The 26,397-nt window shown below is 43.3% G+C and overlaps 2 protein-coding genes across 2 annotated transcripts; one reads left to right on the top strand and one right to left on the bottom strand.

Moving 5' to 3' along the window:
• The first annotated feature begins 1,039 nt into the window (after nt 1-1,039).
• On the top strand, nt 1,040-7,679 carry metap2a (methionyl aminopeptidase 2a). The gene is made up of 11 exons (XM_080420949.1): nt 1,040-1,236; nt 2,098-2,193; nt 2,802-2,864; nt 3,200-3,302; nt 3,701-3,862; nt 4,324-4,505; nt 4,639-4,733; nt 4,827-4,923; nt 5,371-5,474; nt 5,634-5,749; nt 6,499-7,679. The coding sequence occupies exons 1-11, from the start codon at nt 1,053-1,055 to the stop codon at nt 6,749-6,751; spliced, it is 1,455 nt and encodes a 484-aa protein (XP_080277075.1). The 5' UTR covers nt 1,040-1,052; the 3' UTR covers nt 6,752-7,679.
• A 3,417-nt stretch (nt 7,680-11,096) lies between these two features.
• On the bottom strand, nt 11,097-25,685 carry usp44 (ubiquitin specific peptidase 44). The gene is made up of 6 exons (XM_080420929.1): nt 25,624-25,685; nt 20,223-21,901; nt 17,831-18,029; nt 17,199-17,304; nt 14,455-14,690; nt 11,097-13,448 (listed from the first exon to the last, which is right to left on the bottom strand). Exons 2-6 carry the CDS (start codon nt 21,762-21,764, stop codon nt 13,324-13,326), a joined length of 2,208 nt encoding a protein of 735 aa, XP_080277055.1. The 5' UTR covers nt 21,765-21,901; nt 25,624-25,685; the 3' UTR covers nt 11,097-13,323.
• Between the last annotated feature and the right edge of the window lie 712 nt (nt 25,686-26,397).

Raw genomic sequence — 26,397 nt, 5'->3', positions numbered from 1 at the left:
ACCCGAGTAAGCGTTACTTGATATCTTTTGTGGAGTTCTGCTCGTTAGACTCACAACAGCTGGTGCAACCAATGTTCTATCCCTCTCACTAGCTGCACTGATAATGTGAAATCCTGGTTGTAGCTTATCCCTCAATGTAAGTTTTGGGCAGCACGAGGAAATAATGAGCCTGGCTTTTGATAAACAGAGCATCTTAACTGATATATTTACAGCTTGTAAATTAAAGAGCTATTAGAGTTACAGTTTTGATGAATTGAGTACATAGGACCCCAATGGAAACAAGCCATAGTGCTTTCTTGGGTTTAAAATCCTCTTAACAGACCTTTTATTGAACTGTGCTTCCCTGTGCTTGTCTTTGCAAACTGTTAAAGTATTCAATCAATCAATCAACCAATTGGCTCATATCGCATAGTAAGTGTAGCGGTGCTGCCATCTAGGGGTCTATTTAGTAGTTGTCACTACTGCAAACCTAAAGACCAAATACTGCAACCCTGTTGACTGAAGGGCGGTATCTTTACTATCTTACATAAGGATACGTAATTATTTTAATATGAATACATTCAAATTGTATGTAATGTAAACGGTGAGTCCTTCTAGGGTGTCTTATCTCACCGGCACAACAACTATCTGTCATCTTTCCCAGGAAAGAACTAGTATATTATGCATGTGTATATATGTTGTGCAAATCAAATCAAATAATTGTATTTATTTTTGTATTTGTTTATTTCCCACATAAAAACACCTCAGCTAACCTCGCGTGACGTCACCAGGCTTTCCGCAGTACATGTGGAAAGCGTGATTTTCATTCCCAATTAGCCAGTCTGATCCGGTCTAAAGCCCGCCTACCGTATCCGGTCATTTGCACCCTCACATTACACAGACGCGTCATTTCCGTATCCGCTCTAGACCCAGAGCGGATCAGCAACCTGCAAAGCAACTTCGACCCCCGGTCTACTCTCAGCTGATTCGGCAAGTTTCTGTTTCCCCCCCACTGACTAGTTGACTGCTCCCCCATAAACCATTGCGCTTCCTTTCCCAAGTCGCCTGCGATCATGGCGGATGTGGTGCAGGAGGAGCAGGTACCCGACCAGAAGCCCGACGACGAGGAGGAGGAGGACGCCGCGGTCCTGAACGGGGAGGCCGACGAGAAGGAGAACGCCGAGCCGGACCCGGCCGAGGAGACGGCAGCCAAGAAGAAGAGGAAAAAGAAGAAGAAGAGCAAGTCTGCGACAGCAGGCAAGAGCTGACAGTCTGACATGCTATAGCTAACTAGCGTGGCTACTTCCATGCGGGGCTGAGAGCAGTCAGTGTGTCTACACACACACAGTGTGCGTTATATGAGGCCTTATTATGAAACACAACACATGAATGCATAACATGTTGTAAGCGACCCCGCAAAAGACCCGGACGCAACTTGCTCCTTCAAGTGAGCTAGCCCTCTCTTGGCGTTGCCTGTGACCGACCTGCCGAGCTGGAGACCGGAGTTCGAGTCCAGCTCGGCTCAGTGCGCGAAAGTGTTACATTGGGTCAGGGTGTCAGAAGTGGGATACGAACCCAGTATGAATCAGTTTAAATTAAAACACAAGGGGTGAAAAGAAAAGCCATTGTAGCAGGCAGCAGTGATCCACACGGTTTAGCCTTTCTGGTTTCTCCTTGGCAGTGGCGCTGTTGTGCCTCAGCCAAGTTTTCCAGTTTCATAATGCGGGCTCATTATTACCACAATAACAATCCTTATGTAAGTAAAATGCGCCCCAAAGATTATTTAGATAATAAACACAACCGCCGGAAAGCAAACGAGCTTGTGCTTTTCGGCGGTGCGCAAAAGCTAAACGTCACACTGAATCAGCGTTTCGTTGTATAAGCCAGGTCGTGGCATATTCCAAGCTCGCAGTCTACATAAGTGAAGCGTAAGTAAATGGGTATTAACGTTGCATTACTGTGACGGACAGTTACTGGGCTGGTCCATCCATGCCCCCTGTCCCTGCCCTTTATTCTGTGACAGTTACTAACACAATGACTTGCTCAAGGTATGTGAATGCGTGTGGGATTTAATCACAGTCACAGCAAATGTTGATTGTGTGTATTTTGATGTTGCAGCTACTGAGGCAGAGGGAGATGGAGTGACCAATGTTACCAAGAAGCTGGAGCAGCAGGCTCTAGATGACAAGGAGAAAGAGGAGGATGGAGAGGATGGTAATTGACCTGTTAACGTGCAATACAATACACAGCATAGTAGATACAATACACAGCATAGTAGATGATGATCACCTAAGGGATGTTTTCCTGAGTGCAGCGCACGTTTTTAATTGTTAACAATGGGAGCGCTGTGTTTTTGGAAACGCCAGCACCAAGACGAGTCGCTGAACGTCTATTTCAGTCGCTGAACGTTAAGCTGCCCGTTAACGTCTAGCGTTTTTATCTGGGCGCCCAGAGTTGAAATATTTTCAACTCTGGGCATTTGGAAGCGTTTTTAGCAGAGTGCCTTCAGAGTTTTCAGCTGGGATAAAAGAATAAACTAAACCGCTGCTCATCCGTCAAAAAAAACACTTGGGTGAGGTGCTGAAGATGAACATTATCAGGGTGAACCAAAAAAAATGGCAACTGCACACTAACTGTGTAAGTATTATATCCCAAAATATTATTGCAAGCTTTCAGTCATTTGTTTTCAGCTGGGATAAAATGCTTTGGTGGACACGCAGCGTAATCACAACAAAGTTTTGAAGAAAAGGAACACATGACATGTCCTAGGTGAGGTACAGACATTAGTAGCCGTGTTACAACTGTTTCTATGACGCCCTCAGATGGAGATGATGGTGAAAACTCAGCAGGGAAAAAGAAGAAGAAGAAAAAGAAGAAGAAAGGACGTGAGTTGGCCAAAACCTTTTTTTGTTGTTGAAGCTGCAAGTTAAAATCTAGGATCACAAGCATTCTGATGATTGAAGTGACTGACAGGCACTAAATTGAATAAGGGCCCCATCAGATGTACATTATAGCCTGATCAATAAGTTGCAGATGACTGGCTTTCTGCCACACTGCTGCACTTTTTGATTGTAATTCTAGAGAACCCACTACTAATTCACACATACACACTTTGCAGGCCCAAGTTGAATTGTCATCTATGACATTGACTTGATTACAAACCTTCATAATCGGATTTCCCTGAATGCTAGTTGATGTTAATTATCTATTTCCCCCCCAGCTAAAACTCAGACTGACCCCCCATCTGTGCCAATCTGTGAGTTATACCCAAATGGAGTATTCCCTATTGGACAGGAGTGTGAATACCCCCCCTTGCACGATGGGTAAGAAATGTGTACACACACACACACACACACACACACACACACACACACACACACACACACACACACACACACACACACACCATTTGTCTGGTAGCAAGGTGAATTTGCATCTTCTTCTTCCCATTGAGTTCAACTTTGGTGAACTGGGCATCAACCAATTGCAAAGAAGTGGTCGTAGAAGTAAAAAGCGACATGCAATGACAGCCAATAACCAAAACCACTGAAACGAACTACAAGCCAGCAAACTGATTAACGTGTGCATCATATCGCACTGCCCACATTCAGCACGACAAGATACAAATTTAGTATCTTGAAAAGGGCCATTGCCCTTTTCCTGCATTCGCCCATGTGTGGCCGTGCTCTGATCTATGTGTAAATCCTGTATCGTTTCCCAGTCGAAGCGCAGCATGGCGTACCACCAGCGAGGAGAAGCGTGTGCTAGATAAGTCCAATGAGGAGGTGTGGAGTGACTTCAGACAGGCTGCCGAGGCCCACAGACAGGTCCGCCAGCACGTTCGCAGCTTCATCAAACCTGGACTGACCATGATCGAAATCTGGTGAGGCTTATAAAAAGTCACTATCATCCGGGAGGGTAAGAGAATGACAGAAAGTGCTGCCATTAGTAATTAACTACTTGTAAACCCTATAAACTTAGTTGAGTCCCCCAGGGGTCTATACTAGACCTCCTCCTTTTTTTTGCTGTACACCACCTTTCTTATCCTAAAATGTATCAGATCTTCAGCTTGTATGTTTTTAACCACAAGAAGGACCCTAGTCTCCCCAGAATAGGGAGGCTAGGGTCCTAGGATCATGTGGTTAACATCCTTTGAATCATTAGGTTGGCTGCTTTACTTTTCTGACGAATAACGCTATTATAATATTGTGCATGACCATCATCGAGACACGGACAATGAGTTGCAGGATTCAACAGGAGCATTCTGATCGCTTCATTATGTTTTCTGATACTCCCGCATTTTCATTTCCCTCATTGTATTTCTCTCTATGTATCCCTGTAAAGTGAGCGATTGGAGGACTGTTCTCGCAAGCTGATCAAGGAGAACGGGCTGAATGCAGGCCTGGCTTTCCCCACGGGCTGCTCTCTGAACCATTGCGCTGCCCACTACACCCCAAACGCAGGAGACCCCACTGTCCTGCAGTACGATGACGTCTGCAAGATAGACTTCGGCACGCACATCAACGGTGCGACTCAACATACCCACACATACTCAGAAATGTCACACGTTGGCATACAGCGGCAGCAGAATCAGATAAGCAGCATCAACAGCCAATACTAAAACCTGTGTTGTGCTTTTGTGGCGCTGGTTGTTTGCAGGGCGGATCATCGACTGTGCCTTCACCGTCACTTTTAACCCAAAGTACGACAAGCTGCTGGAGGCTGTGAGAGACGCCACCAATACTGGAATCAAAGTATGGTGGATAGAAGCACACCCAGGCAATGCATACATAAATGTGACCTTATAGTGTTACTGATCTGGTCATTTTTTTATTTTTAAATGACAGAACGCTGGAATTGATGTGCGTCTGTGTGATGTCGGAGAGGCAATTCAAGAAGTGATGGAGTCGTATGAGGTTGAGCTTGATGGGAAAACGTATCAAGGTGCGTTTCTAGATCATGTATATCTACCACGTGAACCACTGTGGTTGCCTATACAGCAAGAATGCAAATGCATTGAAGCTTGTATGTAAATATATATTTACATACAAATTCCTTCAGGAGATAAGGACTGCTATGGTGGTGTTAACCATTAACCACATGCTGGTACGTGGTCCCAAAGGAAAGGGACCAAGACAAAAAAATCATAAACCAGATACATTTCTGCAGCTTGTATGTTTTTGTTGAAACAATACAATGCATAACTGCAGTTTGGCAGACCAGATGAGACTCTGTCATCATGTTTCTCTGTTTACATTTTGAGTACAAATTGAGTTTAATTTGATTAACTATCTTTTCATCTGAGCTTCTGATCACAATAGTACTTGACAGCTAACTGCTCATCAATCGATCAGATTTGTTCTAAAGGTATCCAATTCATTCTATTTGCAGTGAAGCCAATCCGAAATCTGAATGGTCATTCAATTGGTCAGTACAGAATACATGCTGGCAAGACTGTGCCCATTGTTAAGGGAGGAGAAGCAACAAGGATGGAGGTGCGTTTAATTAAGCTCATTTAGACCAACACCTGACTATTTCTACACTGTAAAAGCAACAAGCTACAAGCAAGCAACACGTATATTCATACCAAGTTCATTTAATGCAGACCTTTACTGAGCCCTGTGTGTCACCCTTTGTCCCAACCCCCCCCCCAGGAAGGAGAGGTTTATGCCATCGAGACGTTTGGTAGCACAGGAAAAGGCGTGGTGCACGATGACATGGAATGTTCTCACTACATGAAGAATTTTGATGTTGGACACGTCCCCATCAGGTATTTGTCTGCTTTTACCATTGTCCTCAGTATGAATACCTGGTACTAGTATTACGCACATACACACATCTATTGGCTCTAGTTGTTCATCTGAATGATCACTTGGATGTTTGTATAAACCCACATGTGCAACAACAACTGAATCAATTTGAATGACAGTTTATAACTGACAAGAGAACTGAGGGAGTTGATGTCATACAATCCTAGCATGCAGCTGCCTTGAACAAAACATTGGATTATCTCAAATAATTGCGATCAGGCGATTTATGTAATAATTGTGACAGGCCTACTGTCACATTATAAATGGATGCAGTCACATTACATCATCAGGAGCTCTCCAGTCACCAGTACGCAATGTAATGAAGTAATGTAGTTATTGAAACTCTGATATGGGACCCCTGTATTTCACTTGTAGTTATTATTTAGTCACAAGCTTGTTAATACAAGCTTGGACAGAGTAAACCACTTGAACTCTCAAAATGTTATTGTAAATAGTTTTTGACTGCTCTGTGCTGCTGTGTTAAGATTACATTTGTGGACTGTATTTTATATAATTTTTGTATTCACGTTACCGAGAATGACGGACAATTCTAGTTAAAACTGTGACAATAAACACTACCTCTGTGTTCCTTTCAGGAAAAGTTTCCTTTTTATTTTATAAGGGCATCTCATCAGCAACCAGTGTTAAAGTAAAGGACTTTGTCACTCTATGCTTATGTTGTACTTCTATTTCCCCCTCTCCTCTCCAGACTCCCTAGAGCGAAGCACATGCTGAACGTGGTCAACGAGAACTTTGGCACACTGGCCTTCTGTCGCCGCTGGCTCGACCGCCTGGGCGAGACCAAGTACCTGATGGCACTGAAGAACCTGTGTGACCTGGGCATCGTGGACCCCTACCCACCCCTCTGTGACACCAAGGGCTGCTACACCGCTCAGTTTGAGCACACTATCCTGCTCAGGCCCACCTGCAAAGAGGTGGTGAGCCGGGGTGATGACTACTGAAGCCCGCCCCCCCCCCCCCCCCACACACACACACGCACACACACACGCATACACGCACACACCCCCAACCCTCATCCCGCCCTGCCTCACAACACACACGCCTCCAAACCACAACAGAAAATAAAAACACTCAAACATGGGCCTGCACTCTCTCTGAAACAAGAGACATGGTTTTAAAAACAGGAACTGTTCGCCTCTGCACCTTCTGTCAAAGGGCAACAGTGAAAGATGCCACTGTACCCACAATGCATTTTTCAGCACCACTTCACAGCTAGCGGCAAAGAGGGGGACATGGCTTTCTTGGCAGTGGCTGAATTTTGTATCATTTGTTTTTCAGGTGTCAAGCGAATGTTAAAAAAAAAAAAAGAGAAAAACAAAAGTAAACAAGCTTCTGCTGGAGGAAGCATTTCAGTATGCTTTTCCCCCCCCCCCAGCTTGGATACAGGTGTCCCACCATTCTGCAGTGGACCTCACGTTACATAATGTTAAAATAACTGTTAAACAGTTTCATATAAAGTTGCCACTGAGTTCAAGTATAAAATCCACTCAAGATATCTCATTTTGATAATTTTTTTTAAAAGCCTGATTCCTTGGAACCACTCTAGTCCCACTGTACCCAGTGCTAATGATGGTCAAGACCAAGTACCATTGGGTGTAGGATGTGGTCAGGCCCAATGAGTTGTCAGAGGTATTAAAAAAGTTCCTCCCATCTTCACCATGCATCTGCGGCCGTAATGTACGTTTGGCTTTTATCGCTACAGGAGAGCACTCTGCACTCCAGCCCTCCAGTACTTATTTCTTTGATATTTGTAAAATATCTTTGAAAAAGGCTGCCGTCACCGTATGTTTCTGATGTACTACTTCATTTTCAAATCCCTAAAATGTTTTTTGTAAGGAAAAAGTGATTAAAAATGATCTTTGCTCTCTTTCTGGGTCTTATGTGAAATGCATTCTCTTGGTGGGTGTCTCAATATGCAGTATGCCAAACAAATTATTATTAACCAACAGAAACGTAAGTATTCCAGCTCCTAAACCTCTTGAAAAAAGGTTAACGCTTGCTATGCATCAGACTCTTTGGTAACGCTTCCTAATATGCATCTCATGTTAATTCTCATAGTTGTAATAACTTGTAATTGGTTATAATGCATTATCATCACTGTTAAAATGCATAAAATTACAAAAAGGGGGAGGGTCAATGGTGTGACGCTAACTTTCATACGGTTTAGTTAAATTTAAAAGGGACACTATTTGAAAATAAACATACAAGTTACATACTTTTTTTTTTTGAGGACCTAGTCTAAGATTTGTTTTTTATAAAAAAAAAAAATTGAATATTTGGAGGAATTAAGTCAATAGGTGTGAACTGAATAACTTTGTACCAAATAATTCAACTTGCTTAGGTGAAATTATCAATAAAACACCCTATCAACTAGTTGGGCATGATCTTACATTAGAACTATCACCAAGCTTTGAATATAATTCATTTGGGGAATAATGTCCGTTAAGTAAACTGAATTGTCAAAATTTGTCAGTGTGGTGCAGGGATACTCAAATAGCTGAACCTGTGGGCCACATTACCAAAATGGCAAGGGGCAATTCATTTGGGGCAATGACCCATCACGTTCATCCAATTTCATATACAAAGATTAGTGTGTTCTTGAATAGCTCAGTTGGAAGAGCTCTTGACTTCAGACCACAAGGTCGTGGGATCGAAGCCTAACAATTGTAACAAAGGATACACAGCATCTGAGCATTCTGGCTCCCATGGGTCTACTAACTTTTTTCTCCTTTAAGTGGCCAATGCATTGGGCGCTTAAAGTTAAACATTTCAAAAACTACAAATCATTTCATAGTAAAACAGCTCAAGGATGCATGTCCACAGTAAGTTGGAATTTTTGAACTGTGAATGGAGTTTCTAGGTGAAAGTGTTTTTTTGAGGTCCCAAAATCTTCCATCGACCGCCATTATAAATCTCTGAACTTTTAAAGGAGTACAATTCTTTAACACACCATTTCCGGTTTATGTTTCCAGGTTGACCTCCGCCCACTTCACGCAGATAGCTGCGCGAGTCTTGTTTTGTTTTTGTCGATCTGCTGTTTTTGCTATTTTAGAATGTTTATACTGAAAAGTAACAGTTTTGGCCATAATGAGGTTTCCGCCCGACAGACAATATATTTATATTTATATTGTACATGCAAAATTGCTGCTATACGAAAACGTATTGTTACTCCACTGTTTCTAATTTTTATTTTCATTTGTAATAAAATGTCACTGACGAGGTATTCTTCATTTTATGTATGGTCCAGTATATTATTAATTCATATCAGTCACTGTATTCCAGTGGGGCAAGGCAGCCTACTGTAAGTCTTAAACAAAATATATAAAACATAACCCTAACCCTCAACAGTGGGATAAAATCAATGGTAACATCTTATGCAAATGAGCCATGCGGTCGAATGTAAACAAATAGCTAGTGCAGTCTGGATCTGTCATGACTGTCATGGATGAACTTCAACCTGGTGTTTGCACTTTCTCAATTTTTGACCCGTTCATCTAAATAAACGTTCGGATTTCAAATATAACGTTTTTGACCGTGGCAATGGTGGGAGTTGAAAGTGTGTCTTTCTGCTAGAACGGGGCTAGAGCTCTTGACTTCAGACCACAAGGTCCTGGGATCGAATCCCAGCACAGGATCTTCGGCATCTGAGCAATCTGGGTCCCACAGGTCAATTATCTTTTTTCGCCTTTATCATAAAAGGTTGCTGGACAATATATAGAGGATGAAATGCATAATTTATTAAATAATATAAAGGTAATATTAAATACATTGTAAAAAATGAGGACATGACGCTTTATTAGCAAGACAGTCTTTTGTTATATTATTCCTCATTTTGCTGGTTTCCCCTGAAACCCCTTTACTGTTGCAGAGAAAAACTGCCTTAGAATCTCTGCTGATGGGGTGGCCATAGCTGAATGGTTAGAGAGCCTGCCTAGGAAGCCATAAATCCCAGGTTCGGTCCCAGGCCTCAGCAATGTGCCAAAGTGTCCCTGAACAAGACACTTAAAAAAATAGTTCACCCAAAAAATACTTATTTTCTATCAATTACACACTCCATGAAACCTTGAATTCATGGAGATTTTTTTGTTTTTGACACATTCCTGAGCACAGACTCCGACATATTGGTTGGATCGGCGGTGCCACGTAGGTGAGGGTAGCGTAGCGGCCAGAACCCGAGTCTAGTAGAACATAATCACGATTCAAAGAACCACTTTTAGCACCATTTAGAACCATTTTTGTTTAGTGTGACATCCTGTAGATCATGTGTTTACTTGTAGACTACAGGTAAACACATTTGAACATGAAGTTGATGATCAAAGTGACAGCTTCTGTAACCTAAAGGGGGCTGCTGATATTGCGCTAAATGGTGCAACTGATGACTATGGGTTATTGACTACTATGGTGCTGACTATCGGTGCTGACGTTTATGACTATGGTGCTGACTATGGTGCTGCCTGTGGTACTGACTATGGCGCTGACAATGGTTAATGACTATGGTCAATGAGTATGGTGCTTACTATGGTGCTGACAAGGCCTGACATCCTCAATATGACAGACACTGAACCCCTAATTGCTCCAGATGAGCAGGTTGGTGCCTTGCATGGTTCCCACTGCCGTCGGTGTATGAATGCATGTTTCAATGGTTGAATGTAATACACGTCCCTGTGACAGGGCTTGGCACAGCCCTGTGACACGATACTGACCATGACATCATCAGTATCATGGTCAATATCATGGTCGGTATCCTTTCAGTTGCCGTCCAGGAGGAGCACACACACACATCCAAATATCTTTCAACTGGTTTTGGATCACTCAGGCAAAACTGAGAAGAAAAGATCTGCGCATTCCCAACTTTATTAATCCGTTTTAATAAAGTTTGGGAGCACCTAAGACGGTGGGTGTGCAGATCTTTTCTTCAGTATCATGTGTGTCATTTCAACCTTTCACACCAAAAGCCTACGGAAACTACTGAGAATATTCTGGCCCAAAACCATATCCAACCAACATCTTAGCCTGTGTGAACAGGACAACTTATGAGAAGGCAGTGGACCCAAGAACACCTGGCGTAGGAGGGAGAGCTGAAGACCCTGCATCACACCTGGGGTTCTATTAAGACGCTGGCCTAGAACAGACAGGAGTGGAAATCCTTCGTTGCTGCCCTACATGCTAGCCGGCATAAAGGGCAGGAAGTATGTATATTTTTGTCTGTTAAGGGCAGCCCCATTTCTTTTGGTTGGCCCACAACTTGCTTAAGTCTTGAAATGAGAAAATACACAGCACTTTCTTAGAAAAATGAAAAAATATTCTCATTTTTATTGAGGTAATTCTCTCTAGAAAATTTTGAGGTAACAATTTGCATAGTATCACTTCCATAAATTTTTAATGAACATGAACATACACTGTGTCACAATGTCTGACAACAGGGGAAAACATGAAATGTGCTTTGAATTCCCCTCTGGTAGATAAACCAAACGAACCAGACTGAGGCAGTGAAGCATTTTCTTTTTTCTACACTTTTCTCCATTATGGAGATAACCATTATCACACAAACATGTCTACACTGTAGTAATCTTGTTATATCTGTCTGGCTAGTTTACTTAAAGGGGTGCACAGAACCAAATACAGTATGCACACACATTCACTGGTAGACAAAGTTACACACAAGGGAAAACTGTGAAATCTCCTGTTAAGTCAAAACTGCTGGTGAGTTTGAAAAATCAATGAGGACAAAACAAACTTTTCTAAAACTTTAAACCTCTGGGACACCCACCACCGTAGACCACCCAGTATATAGAACTATATAAAACCATTAAAACTGGCTTTTATAAAAAAAATAAAAAACAACTCTGGGACACCCACTACAGCAGAGACCTGCTTTCATTTGGCAGAAATGCCTCCGGGTTTGCCGGGCGCTTTACCAAACACAACTGGCAGTGTTCGCTGGTGGGGAAACCAGTGAGGGATTGTGTCTTGCCGCTGCAATAGCGACCCCTGCTGGTTGGCCAATTCAGCTGAGAGGGCCTCTGGGGGTGATTAGAAGATGTATACATTACACTCTTGTCATCAAGTGAAAAGACATGACTGGCAACTCCATGTTTATCAGAGACACCTGGTAGTCTACACCCTTCCCAGCCCAACAGTGAGGAGGTTAAAGGCAACAGAGACCGATGTACACATGGGGAATTGGCAATAACTAAATAGGGGAGGAAATGTGGGGGGTGGACAACTCTTGGAAAAGATTGTATAAAAATACATTCACTCTAAATGCTGGCCTGGGTGGGACTGAAAATGTGCAGCTTACCACCATCAAGAACTGATATGAATCCTTTTCAGAGTAAAAACAAAATGAACTACAAAAATAGATTTACTTTTACAACAAAAAGGGCACTTTTCTAGAACACTAGTATCTGATAAGTGATCATGAATATTCCCTCCCCTCTGGTACGAAAAAACAAGTTACATTCTGACGAAGAGAGATGGCAGCATTTAGCCATAAAAAAAGAAGAAGATCCCTTTGGAAATGTTTAAAACATTTGTTTCCATCCACCATTCAAGGATGGAAAATAAACAAAACAAAGCACTCCCAGCACAAGTTAAAACCTTAGGGGAAAAACTGAAGAGCGGTTCCAATTATATCCCCTGTGCTTTGGCTTGAGGTCAGTAGCCAATCGCAAAATGTTGACTGACAGACCGGACAGTACTAGAGAGGGAAGGGGTGGGCAAACACTGCTGGGTCTGAGCAGAAACGCCACCTACTCCATTGTCAATAAGTGGATATCTAGAGGGATGGGACGACATGATAGCTCTTACAGCATAGCCGAACAGAGGGCAAGCTATAGCCATCGCCCACTAATGTCTATGGCACAGGGAAACCACTTCTAAACTCGGCCATAGTAAATTACATCTACATCCAGTCTGGCGTTGCCAAACTAAAGTGACTGAGAACATGTTCACTTGATTAAACAGTATTTACACTCAACGAGGCAACAAGCAATAAGCTCAAACCTCCATTCATAGTATTCTCATTTTGTCTTTTGCCATACAATATGAATTCGACCCATTGGCCATGCACCTTGTTTGTGATCAGGATGTTTGCGTTCAAATGCTAAATGCTAATACACATCCATTACTGGATAGAGGACACTTGTACATTATCACACGTGGCCAAAGTCTGTTGGCTGCTACTGAAACACCGTCGCTGATCCTCTCTTTATAAAATACAGCTTTACACTATCAAACAAAAAATGTCACCATTATTTACCATAATAAAAAACACCAACATATAAACACCATATACAAGAGTTCGCAAAGCAGAACTGCCTTTTTAAATGGAGTCCTTAGGCTTGCTCCCCCCCCCCCCCCCCCCCCAATGAAAAATATGATTAAAAACAAATCCTCCCAGGATATAAAATGCCCAAAGAAATAGAGGGAAGAAACACGAGCGAATGAGGTGGGGCTCGCTGGGTTGCCGAGATACAGCGAGGAGAGGAGGCGGGTTCAGTGGATTGTGGTCCTATGGCGGCCTGTCTTTGTCCTGAGTGACACGTTGTGTGTAGAAGAGGATGTAAGCCTGGGCGCGGCACACCTCCTCCACAGAGCACACATTCATCTTAGAGTCATTACAGTGAACCCAGAAGCCTGCAAGAGAATCAAGAGGATACATTTAAAAACTTTAAATGCACTTTCAGACAGTTGAAGATCAAGTAGGGCTGGGCAATGCATAAATCAGAGCTCTACAATATGATGGATATTATATTTAGGAAATACAGTTCAATACAAGGTCTGCTAAAAGGATTATACCGCTATGGCTCGTTTCCATTGGGGTCCTGTGTACTCAATTCATCGAAACATTTAATGACAGACAGATATATAATACTATGCAAAAACATCATATAAAAGAGTAGTAATCAAAAAGAAAAATATGTGGGTGGGGGTTTAGGCTTTGACTTCTTTTTACAAGGGCCGGTTCTGAATTGCAGCCATAAGTGCTCTTTTGAAGGAGAGTAAGGATTCACACTTTTTTTGTGTATACGTCATATAATTGGTTTGCACTAATGCGCACGATAAAATGGTAAAAAACTAGTCTACTCGTCTGTGTCTCATAGGAGGGCTGTGGACAGTTCAGAAATCCGCCTACCAGTGGCATCATCATTAGCAGGTTTTTTATTTTTCATTTTATTAAAGTGAGAACAATGGCTTCCATTATAGCATGCCAACTTTAAAGGAATAGAAAGATTGCCGTTTCTGTTAGCAGGATTCCCCATCGATGGGATGTCCCTGGTAGGAGGGTTTCTGAACTGTCCACAGCCCTCCTCTGATAGACAAAAATGGTACCATACTATAATGAGCATTAGCCAAAATCATTTCCTGTCTATTACTAAGTAAGTAATGACAATAAAAACATGGAGGTGCAACACTGAAATGCATAATTAATTAAACGATTATGGAAACCTGTTTCCAACTGGTCCATACATAGAATGATCATCAATCGTTTTCAACCACATTCTCAAGGAAAGAAACCCTGAAACAATTTGTCCAGGAAGGAAAACATGAATCATATCACGCAGCCCTAAATTCATGCAGAAAATTTCAGATCGAAAAACATATTGCACAAACCATCAAGAGCAACAATGAATGTACTCACCCCCCTCTGTGTTACGGCAGTAGGCAGTATAGTGGCCAGAACCAAAGCCCTTCCCATGATGCATCACCACTGCGGAGAGTTCAAACATAAAGTGTTTGGGCCTCGGTGAACCCGTGGGGCTGCTGGTACCACTTTTGGGTGAGGAGGGGTCACGGCAGCAGTAAGGCTCCATGTTGAGAAGTTGGTCAAAGCTGACATGTACGCCAATCTTCTCTCTGTGGTTCCGTCCAGACCACCTGTAGACCAACCACAAATAAATAACTGGTGAATGGACAGGTCATTAAACCAACAGCAGCTGTTATCCGTATGCTTTACTTGCTACCTCAGCTGGTAAAAAAAAAAAAAAAAAAACAGAAGTCGCACTAGACGAGATTGCGAGACTTAGTTGTTTTTTTTTTTTTTTTTTTTTTTTTGTTGCATAGATTTTTGTCACTATGAACGTCAGATCTCACAAAAAAAAAGAAAAAATAAGCTATTAAAATATGCGATCTAACGCAAGGCCTATCCGCGCACGTTTTAAGCTGTGGCGGACCCGGGATCGAGTTATGACATTTTTCTACTGTACCATTCATCCTAAGATATCATAACGTCATAGAAAAGGTAAGAAAAACTTAGTCAAAAAATCTCCTTTAAGGTGGTTCATTATGCCTCCCATTACAGCAATACCAGTGTTTCCCCTAGGATGAAGCAGTACCAATGGTGGCGAATATATTTATATATTTGCCACTGCTGACTGGTGTGTGACTGGCACCTGAGCATGGGTCCTGCAACTTTGTTGAGTTTGTGTATGCTCCAAGCAGCAACACTGCCCCCATGGAAAGATGCCACGTTTGTCCCTTCAGGATAAGGCCCATTGCAAACATTCAAAACATACGCTGCGCTCAGGAAAAGAAGATATCTTGGTGGACAGACACGGCCCCTACATTAGGCTCCTACATCAATATGGACCCTAATAATCAGGATTCTTGTTTTTGCTATAACCGTGCAGCTCTACTTCCATCGTTCACATTTGTTTAATGTACATAAAAATTCAGTATAAAAAGGCGCTCGGGTGGTGCAGTGGTTAAGTGCCTGCCCACCACCGCGGAGGCTTTGGGTTCAAATCCACCGTGGTGCACCTGGCTTTGTCGAGCGTCTATCGGTGTTCCCTACCCCGAACACAGACCAATTGTGTTGGTATAGACTCTATACGAACACAATTGGCCTGTGTTCGGGGTAGGGAAGCCAGGCCGGGGAGGGTGATACGGGGAGGGTGATATTTGTCACTGCAGGTACTCCCACGGACTGGGGCGGCACCTGTCAGCATAAAGTGTTGGGCAGGAGGAGTAGGACAAACGCTCTACATCCTCCCGGTGGGGGCTCCTCACTGGCAGGTGAGTCAGTGGGCTACAACACACAAATGTGTGTGGGGAGGAATCAATTGGCATAACGACTAAAATGGGGAGAAAAAGGGGTCAAAAGCAAACAAATCAAAAAGAAATCTGTATAATAAAGAATATAAATAACACTTCAATGTCCTGGAATATTAATACATAATTCAATATCAATCCTATCATGTAACTGCTTAGAATTACCCTTGCAAACCCATAGTTGTTGACAAAGCGGTAACTCTGCGGTCTGGTTGAGCTTTTGCAAGATGCGCGTCATGTCACAGGGGGTGTTACTTGGAAGTATTGTGCTTTGTGCCAGTATCCCATTTCAGGCTAGGCTTCCCCAATAGAGCACCGAAGTCCTGAAGTCCTTTACACATCCTAGGTTTGTCTACCTGGTTCACGGTTTTCCACCCCCATTCTGAATCCCCATAGACGTATTTAATATCGCGTCAAATAAGAACTGTGTTCCAAAAATAAACAAATGACCCTGGCGGTTTTACTCTTATGGATATGAAGCATCAACTGACGGTGAGAAAACGCTAATGTTACTTCCGCCGAATTAGTTAAATTTTCATTTTTGTCCTGCTACCACTGTAAAATTGCGTAATGCCCTCTAATATATTGTACAATCTCCTGGGGTCACTTTAATCCCATCTGGATTGACATGGGGTTTATGGTATTAATTTGCTAACCAGCATCTATACCAACTCTATATGACTTTGGCATGAATGTAGACAATCTTACAATAAATGCACCGAATCTCTGTTACTATGTATGTACGTCTGTAATCCACGTTATCGAGAAATTGTCAAAGTGTCAAGAAATAAGCTGATGAATTCAAACCATAAAAACCAGCGCATGGCATCATTTTTCACCGGATGTAACACACTCCATTCTTCTCAGTTCAGCGCCCCACTGTACATGCAACATGACCAAACTGCAGGAGTTGCTAGTGCAGCGACTGAGCCTTGACCGCCCCTTCCTTGACTGGCTTCCCTCCCACCAACGCGGCCAATTGTGTTCGCATGGACGCCTGGCCGAGCCAGATGCACCGCGGAGGATTCAAATCCTTAGTCTCCATGGTGGTGTGCAGGAATTTCCTGCACTACCCGATCGCCCCGATGTTTTATACTTTTTCTATCCCATCCGCTGTAACAAAAAACACCAGCTGTGTCGCACTGCTCTGCCACATTGCCAAGCACTAATAGGCACATCCTTCTATTGAAATGCGCGGACTTCAAAGTGTTTCTCTCTACTGTGTTGCTAGGTCAGGCTTTTCAGAAAATCAGTCTTGTTCATGATTTAATGCTGACTCATATCAAAATGAACTCCCCCAATAGGATGACTGGCTTTGGTGTAACGTTGGCATACCTGAAGCGCTTAAGGTGCAGACGGAGGACCTGAGGCAGTTTGTGCACCATCAGCTGTTTCTTTGCTTCGGTCAGGATTACTTTGGAGGACAGCCGTCTGCGCTTAGCTGCACAATCAGGAGGAATAATGTCAATACACAATACTAATTTCAAAGTCTTGGACAAAGACAAACAATGTTATTCCAATCCGAGGTAGTTTCTAGTTAGAGAAAATGCAACTGTATATCTCTGTGTGTGTGTCTGTGTGTGTGTGTGTGTGTGTGTCCTTGTGTGTTAACCCATTAAGACCTGAAGCCGATTCTACAAATATTTTCTAAATCCTAACAGTTTTCTGAAAACGTATGTTTCTATATCAGTGGTGCTCAAACTTATTTTGTTCCAGGGACCCCCAGAAGCAAAGATTTGAGTTAAAAATGTTCGCTTTAAAAGAATATATATATATTGAAAGAGTTGCACACATTTTCACGATTTTTCAAAAATAGCCGATCTACAAGCTCGTAGCGCGGCACTCGGTGCCGCGCTATGAGCTTGTATATCTGCTATTTTTGAATAGCCAAAGTGTAAAATAATGCTTTTTAGCTCAAATCTTCATATGACACAGATGCGTCCCAGGTCTGAATGGGTTAAACTCACCGTTGCACTCGTCACAGGCATAGATGCTGCCTTCCAAGGCTTCCGTCTCCGTGAACTTGGCCAGCATCTCCGTCAGCCGGCACGACACCTGTGCGGCCGACTCCCTGTGGTTACTGTGGTACCGCTCTGGAAACTCCAGGGACAGGTCCCAGAAGGACTCCACGGTGTTGGAGCGGTGGTCACACGCCAGGCACGTCACCTTGGATGTACACGAGAAAAGAGAGTTGAGAAGTCGCCAGTGGAGACGGTGTAGTGGTCAGATCCTGAACTTGCATTTTCTACCATTTTTAATGGCATGGTCGAAGGCCGACACGTCTGGAACAGGATTTCTCTGTACAGTATGTCTGTATCCAGCTATATCATGTGTATGTATACGTCAGTCCCCACAAAAGTAGACCAAGCACAGTTAATGTCCCTACTCACTCCATCACATAACAGACCATATCCGAAATTGTGTAAAATTTGATTGCAATTGAAAATCCTTTCAGAATCATTGAAAAATGCTTCTTCATCAAATCTTACACCAAAATTGTTATTAATAAGCAGTTTCATACTTATAGGTTCATACTTATTTACATTCGGCAAAAAGGAGACCATCACCACACTTGTTGACATGCCCACAAGCAGCCAGCTTGTATAGTGCAGCTAATAGGGCGGCTTCGTCCACAAACTGCACACATAGTAAATAGCTAAATCGATAGCTACAGATTGGACAGGGAGGACACATTGTTATGTCTTATTTCTGTATTCCATTTCCCGCTCGGACTTGAAAATGAAAAGGCTATGATGATCATCATTGTTAGGGATGGCAAACCCAAAAGGCAGCACAGTCAATGTCCTGGTGAAAAGGCACAGGGCTCATATACCGCCAAAACACCAGCACACACAGCCACTTATTCAGTGAGAGCAGGTGTGAGTGTTTGCACTCAGCCTCTCCAAGTAGACACTAATCTCTTGTCCTCTAGCTAGCTCTCCATTCACAGGGCCCACAGTCCTCATTTAGACTAGAATATCTGGACTTCCACTGGTTTATAAATGTGGTACAAGTGTACAAACAATGTTTTGAGAGTGTTGAGGAATTTTCCATTCTAACCCTCTATATAAGTAAGCTCTGTCCTAATTTTCATGAACTAACGTTTGATTTATATATATAAAGTATGAACATCTATTCTCGAGACAGTCTGCCATTCTTCATGGGTTCTGTGCGACTTTGTCATGATGCACTTTGACCACCTGATGCGGCAGCTGTTGCTAATGTGTAGATTTAGGACCTGAAGTCAGGATGGCAGAGCCATCTATGGCAGGGTCATGGCCTGTTCATGACCGACCATATTCATGTGATATCATATAAAATTTCTTGTCATACATATGTTTTATTATCATGTAGGTAGTAGAGTGCCCGATAGTAGCATTGAGTTCTCACAATGGACTGTCTGTGTGCTTGGCGGGCCTGCGTGCTTTGCTCAAGGACACCTTAGTGTTCGTCTCCTCTGGGTACTGCCTCCGACCCCCCCCCCCCTCGATAAGATTGCTTTGGGAGGGGCTGAGAGGCGCTTTATCTATAGACCTGTGAGAACTCTGTGGCACTGCTCCTCTGACCGCCTCTACAGTCAGACGTGCATCCGTTTGTTTGATCACCAAACGATTTAATAAATGGACGAAAGACTCCTTTATTCCTCATTGCGTTGTTCAGAAAGCAGCCAATTCAGGAGCAAAGGTTTTCTATTTACATGAGCTACTAGTAAAAGAAATAACTACAAATTTGACAGAGGCTTCAAAACTGGTGATGGCAGGCAGTACAGCCTTACTTCCAAAATCCCAGCACACTACCTTGCATGATTGAGCTTCACTACAAATTATTAATTGACACAGTCAATTCAGCAATAGAGCAAATTCAGCCAGGAAGTAATGATGCAATCAAGCAGCGCTAATAATAAGTAGGCCTGTCACAATTATTACATAATCGTCTAATCGCAATTATTTTATATAGTCGCAATTATTTTTGCATAAATCGTCATAATCGTCAAAATCAATTCCACGTGTCAAATGTCAAAAATAGCAGATCTATAAGCTCAAAACGCGTCGCAACGGCTATTTCCACTATTAATGTATATGACAGATATGTAATTTTTATTCATAATGTTCCATTAATTTTCAACGACAGAAACAATTAAATCGTTAATCGCAATTATTTGAGTGATAATTAATCATCAACTTAAATTTGTAATCGTGAAAGCCCTGTGTGTTGGTAGGCAGATATGGTGTGTGGCTCACATGTGCATGTCACTTTGTGTCGGGGTGTGTGTGTGTGTGTGTGCGTGATGAACAAGCCAGACAGCGCTCATGATTTCACAGTCATGGTAGAGAGCCTACAGTATGTGCTTTATCATACCTGGCTGAGTAGCTGGCCATGGAAGATGGTGTTGACAACACTGAGAACCTGCCTGATGAGTCGTTTCTGCGTCTGGGGCACTCCGGCAGTGGGCGTGTGCGTTCCGGTGCTCTCCAGTTCATGCTGCACCTTGTCCAGCAGCTCGCACAGGAACTCCTGGGCATCCTGCTGGGCGTAGCCTCGGAAAGCGGGGATCAGCTGCCACACAGAGTGGAGCATGGCAAAAGGCGATACCAGCGCCCACTTGCCCGACCACATCACTTGGAACAAGGTGTGCAGTTCGTGGCACAGTGAAATGTGCTTTGAACTGGGCTCTTTGGATTGGATCAGCTCCATGCTGCGAGCCCGTGAGGCCCCCCCACTTAGCCCAGCCCCGGAGCCTGAGCTGGCCTGGAGCCCCTTCCGTTGAGCCATGGGAGACTGGGAAGAGGCTTTCCCTGTCAGTTGGCCGTGGACGGCGGAGGCCAGCAGCTCCAGCGCCTGGGTCAGGTCCAGGCGCAGGAAGCACTCCCTGAAGACGTGCAAGTGGCTGAGCACCTGCAGGATGGAGTTCATGTAGCAGGTGTTACCCAGGTTCCTCAAACCTGTCACACCGGGAGTGACCGTGGGATGCCGCTTTACGGGCGAGTCGCCCTGTTTGGTGCTTGTTGGCTTGCGGCGGACAGGTGTTGTGGTAGGGGCGGTGCGGGGGAGTGCTGAGGAGGTTCTGACCTTGGATTTAGCGGTGGAGGAGGAAGGGGTGCGAGTCCTGGGAGTCGGGATTTGGGCCTTTTTGGGTCGTCCCACTTTCTTGGGAGCGGGAGTAGGAGGCGCAGCAGGTTTTTGAGTTCTGGGTCTGCGTGTGGGCAAAGAAGTGTTCGCCTTGCTGCGCGTCAAGCAGGTATTAATGGCTGCCGCTGCTTCAGCAGCCTTCTCGCTCTTCCGGCACAACCGCCGGCTCTTCCTCGGAGGGGCAATCTCCAAATTGTGCTGCTGCTGCCTCTTTAAAGCGTGCTTCCTCTCTATCAGCTCCTTTTTCCGCTCCTCTGCTGCCTCCTTTTTCTTCCCGCCCTCGGTGAGTCCGAACCAGCAGCGGAACACGCGGCCCATAAGCGATCTACGGCGGTGCCATAGGGCAGTGAACATCCTATCCTCTTCCCGCAGTTGCAGTTCACCTGCGCCACAGGGCATGGAGGTGTCCGCGGCGGCACGGAGGATACGCCCACTGCGGGTGGTGACCTCATAGTGTTGGCTCTGAATGGCACCGAGTGTGCTGCGAAGCAGCTTGAGGTCACCAGTGGCGTTGTCGTTGAGTACATATTCGTCACACAAGTAGCAGAACACGTACAGTTCGTTGACCTCAATGGCCAGCGGGTGGCGCTGTTGCTGGAAGTGTTGCAGGGCATGTTCCTCGATGTAGCGCCCACACGCCACGTGGGCACAACCTAAGCACGCCCATACAGACTCTGTGGTGTTGCAGTCTACACAATGCCACTTCTGGGGGTTGAGGATAGAGTGGTCTGGGGCCAGCCGCAGCCGGCCCACATGTTTACACCTGTCCATTTACACACACGCCTGCCTAGCCGACGGTTCAGTCAATAAGTGACCAGGTTTGAGTGTCCACGTTTCACAGTGGCTTCAGATCACCATGGGGACCATGGCGAGCTAAGAAAGTGGATCCTACCGAGGCATGGCTTTATCTAGAGAGAGAGAGAGAGAAGATCTGGTTAGACAATGTGACTACTACACTGTAGGGAATGTAAGAGGGACTTGAGTGTTTTGAAGAAGTGACTCAGATCTATTACAAGTTAACAGATGTATAAAATGTAATTATGATGCTATTTTAGTTTCACAAGGCTGTATATATATATGTATATATATATATATATATATATATATATATATATATAATATATATAAATACATATAAGGCTATAACAAAGTAAATGGAAACATACAGCAATAAGCATTTCTAAATAATGATGTGGGCAGACAAGAACATGAGCGGAACTGTACAGAGATTAACCTGGTAATAACACAGAACATTCAAGCACCCTTAAAACAGAATTAAAATTGATTCTTGAAGTTTTTCCAGTTATAAAAGGGTGCTCGATTTTCCCTTGTGAACACAAAATGGAAGAGCCCCTCCATCGACAGTAAACCGTGATCTTTGTTTGTGGGTAGTGTGATGGCAGCCAGGGTGATGTTATCAACATACAGACACACTCCGTCTTTACAAAAGTAGAAAAAGATTGTTTGAATGCTATTATTCGATCGTACACGCACAGCATGCACTCACACACAAAACTAAAGCATCATCATGAAAGCAGTTCATGGGCTTTTCCCCTGAACAGCATCATTGACCTTATTATTCTTTTAAGTTCTAGAGAGCTGCTTCCAAAAAACAATTTAAAGTCCCTGGAGTAGCAGTATAATCTTATTTAATGCGTTGCTTTTTGCTTAGAAGAAAGGAAAAACATAGGTTCCTTCTATTATATGACTGGAATAAATAAATGTGATATTCAGTATCTCCTTTTAAGCAACCCCTTCTACAATTTATGGGGCACCACAGCTGAGAAACTAGGGGTCCTTGAGTGGACTGAACCCTATCAACCCCCACCTCGGCCCCCCCCCCCCAGAGTACTTAAGCTTGGCCAATAAAAAGAGGGCTGCGCTCCCTTTGTCTGTGTACAGGACTACCTTTGCAGAGAGAGTTAAGAAGGGGATGAGGGGAGGATAAGACACAGTTATAAAATGGTCCCGATAACACGAAGAGAAAGTGTTGATAGATGGTGAAACATATAGGCAAGGAAGCAAGCTTACGGCTTCTAAATTCAGGAATTCTCCAGTCAGAATGATTTATCTTTCACGGTGCTACAACCAACCACAGTGCGTCACACATCACTATCAACAGCGATACATGTGTGAGTAAAAGCATTTTGGCTAATGCAGGTGTTTGTTGGCCAGGCATAATGCACAGTCGTGGGTGTGTTTACGAGTATGTGTTGCCATTCCAGACTGCTGCTCCTGTGATATAAATAAGTCATCATTCCTCTGACGGGTCCAAGTCGGGCCCCAGCAAATGCATGGAAAACTAGATGCTTGTAATTTAATAACCAGATCATATCACAACGAGCCAACTGGAGGAAACAATCAATCATTTCTTTGCGTCTTATGTTTCACGTTGAGAATTTTTGCTGATTATTATTACTAGAGAGCAATGTACAGTCGCATTGCAATGTCTCAATAGAAGATTACACTACTGTCTGAGATTATCCACATCATGATGGCTTTACATAAATGTTAAATACAGATCATCATACATGGGTAAAACATGAACAGTCTCCCCCCCCAAGACTGAAGGTGATTTCATGACCATGATTAAAAACGTGCAGCTAAACACAACAATGTCCCAGATTTGTTTCCATTAGGGTCTTCTGCTATGATGGCAGTTTGTTTTGTCAAGTGTCACAGTACACTAGTTCTCAACTTGGGGTCCGGGGTGCTGCCCAGGGGTCCTTGGTGGCGGGGGGTGGGGGGGGACCCTTACTGATCTTCTGTAACTCAGGAGTGTCCAAATGGAATTAAATGGAGCAAATGGACCCATAAGGGTCCATTTGAACACTCAAAGAGTTACATGAACACAGGATTTGTAGATTAGGTAAAACATTGTATTAAATGGGGGATCCGTAGCCAAATGTGTATCAAAATGGGGGTACTTGAAATTAAACCGGTTGAGAATCACTGATATGGTACATGTAAATGTCAGGATTTCCACATTCCTACAATCTTATCAGCCAGTGATCGGACTTGCCCAGGGTGTCCTTGTGACCGCAATGGTGGACACGAGGCTGGACAAGGTCCTCACCAAGCTGGTCTCTCAGTTCATCTAACTCAGGGGTCTTCAACTGGGGGTCCTCAGAGTTACTACAGGCAAATCTTTGTCTGATAGGATCATTCTTATATGTGAACCACTTGAACCCATATTCTGAGGGGAACATTAGCCAAAAATAGCAGATCTACAAGCTCACAACGGCTCGCTCAATCTGCTATTTTCAGCAAAGAGGTTTGGTGCAGAGGGAAAAAAAAGAGCAGACCAAGTACAGAGTGAAAGGCCAACGAAGTGGTTAAATGTCTGAAAATACACGTCAACAAAAAACATTCACTTACACTTGATTGATGATAGTGCCTTCTATGAAATCTATGGAAAAAGTTGAATAGGAATATATTTAATATATGTAGTGGGGGTCCCTGCTTCATTTCTCTCTCAGCTAAGGGGTCCTTGGCCTGAAAAACGTTGAAGATCCCTCGTCTAACTGCGCAAAAACACACTAGAATGTGTCCGGCTAACTAGTGTAATAACTACTACCTAAACAGACAACTTGACATTAATAACTAACCCGGCAGCTAGCTTAGTTGTAATTGAGGATGGAAACACACTTGACACGCCAAGATTTATTTAAGAATATTGACACGCGTGGTTAACTCGCTGCAGACCTGCGTTTGACTCTAAATTGCAACGTACGTTTCAAAAACAGCCGCTTTTGTCAGATATGTGTGTGTGACAACATGACATAATACGGCAAGAGATTAGCACGTCCTTGTTGCTAACATTAGCTTAGCTGCAGGCTAAAGCTAGCTCTGGTCCATAGCGTTAGAAGGAGTTCTCCTTAACGCTGTGTTACTTTCGAACCGTTGCCTGAACACCCCCCCCGGTAGCGCAGGCTGCACAGCCTCTCGTTTTAGTAAAACATTTAAAATACAATTTCGCTACTCACCAACACAATGACGGTTTTAAGATGTTGAAAGCCTACTTTTCTTAGTGGGGACACTCTGAGCCCCCCACCTCACGTCTAAAACACACTTTTTGGCCAAAATGTAAAATAATCCAGCAGATGGAAAAACATGTTTTAGTTACTCCACTGCGCCCCCTACAGATCGGTCAATGGAATTTCTCTATTGACAAGATTTCTTTCCATCCGGTGGATTATTTTACATTTGGGTCAGAAAGTGTATTTTAGACGTGAGGTGGGGGGCTCAGAGTGTTCCCACTAGAGAGAGTAGGCTTATAACCTCTTAAACCCGTCTTTGTTTTGGTGAGTAACGAAAGTGTATTTTTTTTTTTGGACTTAAGTCGAGAGGCTGTGCAGCCTGCGCTGGCGGTGTGCGGGCAACGGCTCCAAAGTAACATAGCGTTAAGGAGAACTCCTTCTAACGCTATGGACCAGAGCTAGGCTAACTGCTAACTACGGTAATCCTGACAAGTTCATGTGCTGTAAGCGAGGCGACCGCACTCCTGATCAATTAATTAATTAACACACATGTGTGCGTTTAGAAAAATAACGAACCACTCGCACGATACATGCAAGGAACGTGTTATGATGAATAAAACGAAGCATTGATAAAAAAATATGTACCATACCTATGATATCCTTCACGGCACTGAGTCCTCTGTTCGTGAGATGGTCGCCATCTTGTCGGTCCTTGTCGCGTGGTGTTGGCTCGAGCGCGTCCTCGACCAGTGACGTTGTGTTGTTGATGTTGTGTCGTCGTTCGTTTTATTTATTATGTTAATAATTCACAGTGGTGGAAAAAGTACTCACATTTTTTACTTCAGTAAAAGTATCAATACTTACTGCAGAAATGTAGAAGTACTCTGTTACAAGTAAGAAGTCCGGAATTCAAAATGTGCTTGGGTAAAAGTACAAAAGTACAATTAGAAAGTATAGTCATTATGCAGATGTGCATTTCACACGTTTTCAAAATGTATAAAAATCCTTTGAAAATAGCAGATCTACAAACTCATGACCCGTTGTGAGCTTCGGCTATTTTTCTAATGGCCGAAATGGGCTGAACTGAACTGGAAGTGGTTCATGTATGTTTTGTAACAATAATCAAAATCTACAAAGTAATTAACGTTTTCAAATAATTGTAGTGGCGTATTTGCCTCTGAGATGTACTAGTTGAGTAGAAATTTGGAAATACTCCAGTAAAGTAAAAACACCTTTTTTTTGTACTTGAGTACATGTAGGCCTACTTAGTTACCTTACACCACTGCCTTTATTATGTTAATAAATACATATGATGATGTTGGTTTCCTCTGAAACATTTTATGCAAACTTCAACGACTACTGTATATATATTAAAGTATAGGATAATAGTGTATTATATAGAATATTTTAATGTAGCGTAGAAC

Source organism: Gymnoscopelus braueri, assembly GCF_963280865.1.
Source record: "Gymnoscopelus braueri genome assembly, chromosome: 23".
In the NCBI taxonomy this organism is placed as follows: domain Eukaryota; kingdom Metazoa; phylum Chordata; class Actinopteri; order Myctophiformes; family Myctophidae; genus Gymnoscopelus; species Gymnoscopelus braueri.
The sequence above is the reverse complement of the archived record's forward strand: the minus strand, read 5'-3'. Positions and strand labels throughout refer to the sequence as shown.